Below are 7,431 nucleotides of genomic sequence, written 5' to 3' on the forward strand. Positions count from 1 at the left end.
AAGTGGCTGCTTCTGTGGCCGTGTGGCTTAACCCACCATACTGATAGTTTTTTAGCTTTGTTTGATGGAACTGGATTTTTAGTACAAGAAATTGGTGGCGTTTTCGGTATCTTGGTTATATGGGTTTTTCGGATGAGAATTATATGGGATTTAACAGATAACGTCGAAGGTGCGAATTTGTCGTCCGACGTTATCTGTCAAATCCTATATAAAAAATTACTAGTGCGTCCGGTATCATCGCATCTCATGAAGTACAGACACGGGCCTTTTGTTGTCTCTATTGAACTTCTGGTTCTGGTTGCTAGTGATTTCCAAATAGATTTTAATACATTAAGTGATTTGGGAAATGGTTTTATGACTTTTTGGTCAGCATTACGAAACAAATGTGTGATTTTTGGTAGGATAAAAGAAAAATCGGTAGTTTTAGGAGGCCCATCTGCGAGTCGGTAGGCATATCAAAAAAACGGTAGGAATACAGATAAATGAGGTTTTCTGGTCACTCTGGTTATGTATGCCCTACAATTAGTGTAGATTTTGCACCGGGACTGCTGAACGACGGGGGAATGACAGCTCGCGGCAAACCCCCCGAAGTTTGACATTTGGTCAAAACAAATTCCGAAAGGTGAAAATGCTGTTCGTGGAGGTAGGTGGCACTCGGTAGGGCAACAACGGAAGAAGTCGAGAAAAAATCGACTGCTGCGCGTCGCGAATAGTGCGTGTGGCTCAGTAAAATGTTTTCTCTCAATTGCAGCACAAGTCGGCGAAATAATGACGGACTCGTTTCCGCTGCATGAGTGCGTCTTTAACGGTGATACCCGTAAGCTATCGCTGCTGCTCCGGACTCACGAAATAGCCGAAAAGGACAAACATGGTAAGTGAAAACTGTACCAATTGCTTCACGTGGATCGGAACGAATCGCAGCGCCTTGAATCGCGAATTGCTTGTTCCGCTGCGCTAGCGGAAGGCGACAAACGGGACGTGATAATCGTATTCATGCATCGATAAGTTTCCTCGCTGAGGGTATCCACGCAACCGCGAAATGGTGCGAGGCAGTGTTACCTGGATTTTATTTTCCTTTCATGTTCCTTTCCTTTGAGGCTACACTCGGGCTGTACACTTGGGGATGATTGAGCATTAGTCAAACCAAAGTGACTGACTTAATCAGTTAATGGAATTCAAGATTGTGCGTCAATTCGTCAATATAGAAACGAATAGCGTTAGTGTACATTTGCGGTAGACTTTAGTGTAACTTTGCGCTGTAGCATGAGTGAGATAAAACATATTTCGGAAGGAAAATCCACTCACATCAAAAGAGGAAGAGTGAGAGAGAGTGAGAGAGAGAACGAAATCGCGACTCTCGAAATAGTTTTGTTTGTAAATAGTTTACCATGTAAACAGTGGTGCTCCTTTTGAACAATTTATGGTTATCTTACTCGAATGAATCATTCAATTTACTTTTCTTTTCATTTTAGGAAACACTCCACTCCATTTGGCTGTTATGCTGGGAAAGAAAGGTAATTATATCAGCAGGAGCATGTCGTCAACAAATCAGGCACCCCGCTAGTCAACTCAAATGGCCACTAACATTCATTCGATTGCTTCTAATTTGGCCATTTTTGTGCATCGAAGCTTCGGATAAATTCAATATTACGAAATCAATGTTTAATGACTATATTGTGTGTGTCTTATGAGGCCTCCAAATTTTGCACCGTTTGTTTAGAAAGTGTGGTGTATTCGAAAGGAGAGTTAACCGAAAGACATTATGCAAGCTACATAACGGCGAACTGCGGTGTAACGAGATGATCTGCACAGTGACATGCTTCGGTGCATTTTCTGCGTGCAGATGAGTGATAAGAGTGTCGTGTGTATGTGTGTGTGTGTGTGTGTGTGCGTGGTGTGTGTGTTTGCCCGAACGTTCAAACCTTGCATGGGAGCGACCTTAACAAACTTGATGGAATCATGTTGACCTGCGGCAGGTTCATAGCTTTTGCTTGTGTCTGCTACCGAGGAAGCACACCTCATTGATAGTTATTTATCTTTAGTACAATGGCATATACATTCCCTCGAGTTACTCAGCCTCGCCGGTGCTGATAAAACCATAAGTTTTACCCATACACTCCACCTCTCATCTCGTCTGACGCTTATCAGCCGAGTGTCGCATTCGGTGGCCACTTGAACAGGTGGCTGCCCGGTGGACGAAATCGAAAGAGAAAAACTTTATACTACTCTTTTGGAGAGCAATTTCATTGGAATCGGTTTCTAATTGACTTCCCCCCAGTCCCAGTTAGATAATCAACAATGGTGACAAATTAATGGAGCAGAAGCACATCGGTTAGCAGAAGTTCGCATCAAACGTTGAGATAAGAAAAATAGGTTTGCCAATACCTACGAACTCCATGAGCCTATATATTACTCATCCGGAAATTACAACAAAATGATAGAAAGCCAATCCGTTTTGGGCAAAAGGTTTAATTGTAATAGCTTTGAAATCTACTCACGGTGACTGTCGACTTATTTTATAGATATAGATAAAATAGAATCATGATTAAAACGTTTATTTTAATTCCCTCTGATTGTATTCAGATAAGTAATGCATTGAGCTTTTTTCAACATTTCAAACTAATGATTCATCTTTGCCGTAGGCAATTTGATTAGAAATAGAAATTTCTATCATTATTTCTGCACTTGCTATTATCCTAGACGTTCTCATTCCCGGTACACCGGATGACCTCAATGAACATTATTAGTTAGAAGGAAACGACACAAATGCCGCCGTTTAATAGTAACCTTGATTTAGTCCTGTTACCTTCCTCGCCTTGCCCTCGGAATTATTGCCGAGTCGCGATACACTACACTACGGCCGATGGAAAAGATACGGTGAAATAAATGGACGTGGAAGACAGCCGAGGATTCTTGATTTCCGTTTTTCGCGGCAAACCTTCTTTTTACCCAATCTTTCCTCTTCACTCTAGCATCTTTATTGATTGCGCTCTCGCTGACCTCCATGGCTAGCGGCGGTTCGATGGCTCGTGTTGGTGTGGTCTTTTGAACCAAAGCTTCGCTGTGCGCTGTGGTGCCTTTCATTTGTTTATTTATAGTCACGCAACTGACTACATTCCTGGCTCGAAAGGAAGCAGTCCCTGTCCCTGTGCGGGTTGCGAAAGAAGCTTTCATTTTTGAAGCGACCTTTTTTCCACACTTTTCCAATATCGCTACCCAAGCGCATCCTTTTTTAATGTGTTTTTTCTCCCTTCACTGTAGCAGCGATCGTGTAGTAAAATTCGTGCGAAAATATTTATTTTTAAAATATCGATGAGCAGCATAACGAGAAAAGCATAATACTGAAATTCCTCTTATCCGTCTTTTTGACTGAAATACTTTTACGAAAAAAATGAAATGCTGAAAACGCATAATACTGAAATTACTCTTATCCCTCTATTCGATTGAAATGCTTTTTAAGCCGCAAATGGTAATAAAACAACGTTTCTATCGATTCTGGTAAAGTTTATAATAGATGTACATTGTTAAAATCAAATCAGATGAAAAAAACAATTTTATTTATCTTCTTCTTAGTCTTTTACCTTCTGTTTAAACATTTTTACTTTTTACTAGAACAATATATTCTTATCGCGTTTATCTTAGACCACTTTTTTCTTTTGGTCCTCTTATCATATTTCATTGTATTCGGATTACGCAAAAGAGCAATGAAATTTGGCATGAGAAATCATTGCCCGGCTTAGTTTTAGATAGTAGTTTAGATAGAAACATTGTTTTATTAATTAGTTTGTATATTTATCTACTTTGTTTGCTTATAATTATTAATGTTTTTATTTTGTTGTACATCTTTCAGAATGTATCTTCTTATTGCTTGCACATGGCGCACCGGTTAAAGTGAAAAATTCTCAAGGATGGTCACCCCTAGCGGAAGCGATCTCATACGGAGATCGTCAAATAAGTACGTCGTGATTTGAACAGCCCCCCTCGTTTCGGCTTTATCAAAGATGATGTTTTTAATTTTTTCCGCTTTTCAGTAAGTTCACTGTTGCGCAAATTGAAGCAACAGGCACGCGAACAAATGGAACAACGTCGCCCGAACCTGGTGAAAGCCCTAAAGCAGATGGGTGACTTCTACATGGAGCTCAAGTGGGACTTTCATTCCTGGGTGCCACTTATCTCCCGTATCCTTCCCTCTGACGTGTGCAAAATTCACAAATCCGGCTGTTCGATCCGGCTGGATACGACGCTGGTTGACTTTTCCGATATGCGCTGGGAGCGTGGCGACATCTCGTTCATTTTCAAAGGCGATAACCCTCCAAAGGACTCGTTGACGGCGCTCGACAACGAGTGTCGTTGTTACCAGCACGTGCGACACGAAGAGACCGAGATGGAGATTGAGGATGAGGTCGATATCTTGATGTCGAGCGACATCCTTGCGGCGCAGATGTCAACGAAGGGTATCAGTTTCACGAAAGCACAATCCGGCTGGATCTTTCGCGAGGATCGGCGGGAAACGGTGGCCGGACAGTACGACAGTGATCTCTACACAATAAACGGGCTGACGCTGGAGCAGCGCAAGCGCCGCGAACACTTATCTCGAGACGATCTGCAGAAAAACAAAGCGCTGATGGAGTCACTGACGAAGGGCGGCCAGGGTCAGCAGGGCGGCATCGATCAGAATGGCGAGATCTATCGAAGGGAATCGCTCCAGCCACCGCCGAACTGTGAAGTCACCTGGCAGGATTACGTTTCGGCTGAGCCAGGACAGTATCCAAACTTGGGTCGTGAATTAGTTTATAAGGAATCGAGTAAAAATTTTAAAGCAACAGTAGCTATGGTGAGTAAAACCGTCGGACACCGGTAGATACAGCATGAACGTGTATTTTATGCGTCCGTATGTTTCTCCCCTTCGTAGAGCAAAGACTTCCCGCTGAGTGTCGACATGCTGCTAAACGTACTGGAAGTAATAGCACCGTTCAAGCACTTCAGCAAGCTGCGGGAATTTGTGACGCTGAAACTGCCCAGCGGCTTCCCGGTGAAGATCGACATCCCCATCCTACCGACGGTGTCGGCCAAGATCACATTTCAAAAGTTCGAGTTCCGGGACGACATTTCGCCCGATCTGTTCGTCATTCCGGAGGACTACAAAGAGGACACGATGAGGTAAACCCGTCAATATCCTTTCCCGCGTTCCATCTAATGCGTTGCTCTCGTTTGTTTTTTCTCTTTCTCGTTCTTCTTCTCACTCTTTTTCTTGTTTTCTGTGTTTCGTTTTCTGTGTAATCTGTTGTATCACTCCGACTGTCGTCCCTTGCTGAATATTTGCTCTATTTCGATCCTATTTTGTTTTCCGTCCGCGTCCCGATTTTATTTCGCACCAACCTACATCAACGCACGATACACTTGATTTGTCACACACACACCTGTGTCTCTCAAAATGCACAACAAACGTACGCCACCAACATTCAACTAAACGATTCACGCCTATATTCATGCCTTCTTGCTGTGAGAGCACACCGTCCACCTGGTAACGGCACCCATGATAACGATAATTAACGCGGCTAGGTTTCTTATTTACTTCATAGATTTCCTGATTTATGACCTTTCGATATCGACCGACTAAATGCGTGCTCGTTGCTGCTAGCTGCCAGCCAACCTGGAAAAACCGTACCGCAGCCGCTGGCTCCGCTGCTGTCTGCCTTTGCAGCCGGTCGCGGTGTCCGGGGTGCGAACTACTCGTGTTCAATTCCTCCGCAGCCATTGCGCTCGTGCTTGTCGACGACGATAGGAATGTTGTTCATCACAGCAATGTAGACTCGCCAGGACGGATTGACATGTTGTTCTCTTTACTCTCTAAGCCGCCGGTTTCTGGGTATAATCTACGAATTGGTTTTGAATGATTTGTACCACTGAAGAGAGCAGAGGTTGTCTCCAATCAGGAAAACACTATACTGTGGTGAGGTTGTAAACGTGAAAAGATCGCGGAAAGCGTTCATAGCGTTATAAGAGGACAGTAGAGGAAACGGTATTAAAATTGTTAGAATAGTATTTTATTATCCTACACATGCTGTATTAAAGCGGCGATATGTAAACGTGTGAAGGGGGTACGGTCGTTTGAATGGAAGTTTGTCTTCTAGTAACATTTTCTACCTTTCAAGCCGCTGTTGGATCTCTTTTTATTTGTTAGAAGAAGAAAAAAACAATGTAAAAGTCAACAAGATATAAGTAACGTACACATACAGGGCAATGTTTCACAGGTTTTTTTTTATATTATGTTTATCTAAATAAATTCCAGCTGACCGATATCTGCAATAGCGAAAAGAGAAGAGATACTAACGATATCATTTGTTGGCAAATGCAGCGAAAACAGAGCAATCGATAAATACTATGCTGGAGGATCATTTTGGATACTTTGCCGACCAACAAGGCGTAAACCGCTGGAGCGGAGGCAATTAAGAAACAGAAAAGAAGACAAATTTTTGGTGTACGTAGTGGGTAACGAATTTATAATAGCATTTGGCAAACATATAAACTAAACAAACTATACAGAAATGGAATGCAGAAGCGCATCGCCCGAACGATACAAACACATTTTACCAAATTTCATTAAATCCAAATACCAATGTCGAAGGAAGGAAAGGAGATGTTTGATAATCGCAAACTTTTGCCGTGTATGGAATCTACCTGGCTCTACCAATCCCATCCATTCGTCTATTATATTATTTAATTCCTGCTAGTATGCGACTTGATGCTGCATGATGCTGCACTGTGTTCACTATTTGGGCGCATGTGTGTGTGTATATGAGTCGGCCAGGATAATGTCATTCAACCCCATTAGAAAGAGTGTAGATGTAAAACTCTGGTTCGTGGAAGTGTCGTGCATGTTCAATGGTCAAAGGAATCGAGGGAGGGTCGAGAAGGAGTCGAGAATACAAATCACGAACACTTGCTACCAAACGGATATACATACATATGATGTCTCTAAACCAAAATCGGCAATTTGTAAGATGTTTCTTAGATGGACAAACTGTGTGTCGAGTAAAGAAAAGGAAAACATAAGGAAGAAGAAAAGAAATATGACAAAGAACATTCATTGAAACCATGTTTATATTGAAGTCGAAAGAAAAAAAGTAAAATTAATCCCAATCAACCGAATAACCTTCTTTTAAGCCATCATTTTAACTTTTCAAAAGTAGCAATGAACTAAGACGCAGTGCAATTTTTGCAAGACGCAACCAAAGGATTGGATTTGCAAAGGCAACAAAGTGCCGGGTAATTAATCGTCCTATAGAACGTACTGCTGCTGTACCCATTTCCACATCTTTCCCAAAATCTTTCCTTCCATCGAGAACCTCTTCATTCGAGGCGAGGCATTAGCGCATACTGCTTGTAGAATTTATCTCATTACGGATCTTAATAGTTTCGGGATTGGTT

General features: G+C 42.2%; 1 protein-coding gene across 3 annotated transcripts; it reads left to right on the forward strand.

Moving 5' to 3' along the window:
• Window positions 1-591: 591 nt before the first annotated feature.
• On the forward strand, window positions 592-7,096 carry LOC120900752 (ankyrin repeat domain-containing protein 13C). 3 transcript variants are annotated; one of them, XM_040308179.1, is made up of 7 exons: window positions 592-643; window positions 752-871; window positions 1,473-1,514; window positions 3,851-3,955; window positions 4,032-4,834; window positions 4,913-5,160; window positions 5,563-7,096. In XM_040308179.1, the coding sequence occupies exons 2-7, from the start codon at window positions 769-771 to the stop codon at window positions 5,618-5,620; spliced, it is 1,359 nt and encodes a 452-aa protein (XP_040164113.1). In that variant the 5' UTR covers window positions 592-643; window positions 752-768; the 3' UTR covers window positions 5,621-7,096. The 3 variants fall into 3 exon arrangements, with proteins under 3 accessions (XP_040164113.1, XP_040164114.1, XP_040164115.1); XM_040308180.1 differs by having other exon boundaries at window positions 608-657; XM_040308181.1 differs by lacking the exon at window positions 592-643 and having other exon boundaries at window positions 664-871; window positions 5,583-7,096.
• The last annotated feature ends 335 nt before the right edge of the window (window positions 7,097-7,431 follow it).

This window comes from Anopheles arabiensis, chromosome 3, assembly GCF_016920715.1.
Source record: "Anopheles arabiensis isolate DONGOLA chromosome 3, AaraD3, whole genome shotgun sequence".
Taxonomy (NCBI): Eukaryota; Metazoa; Arthropoda; class Insecta; order Diptera; family Culicidae; genus Anopheles; species Anopheles arabiensis.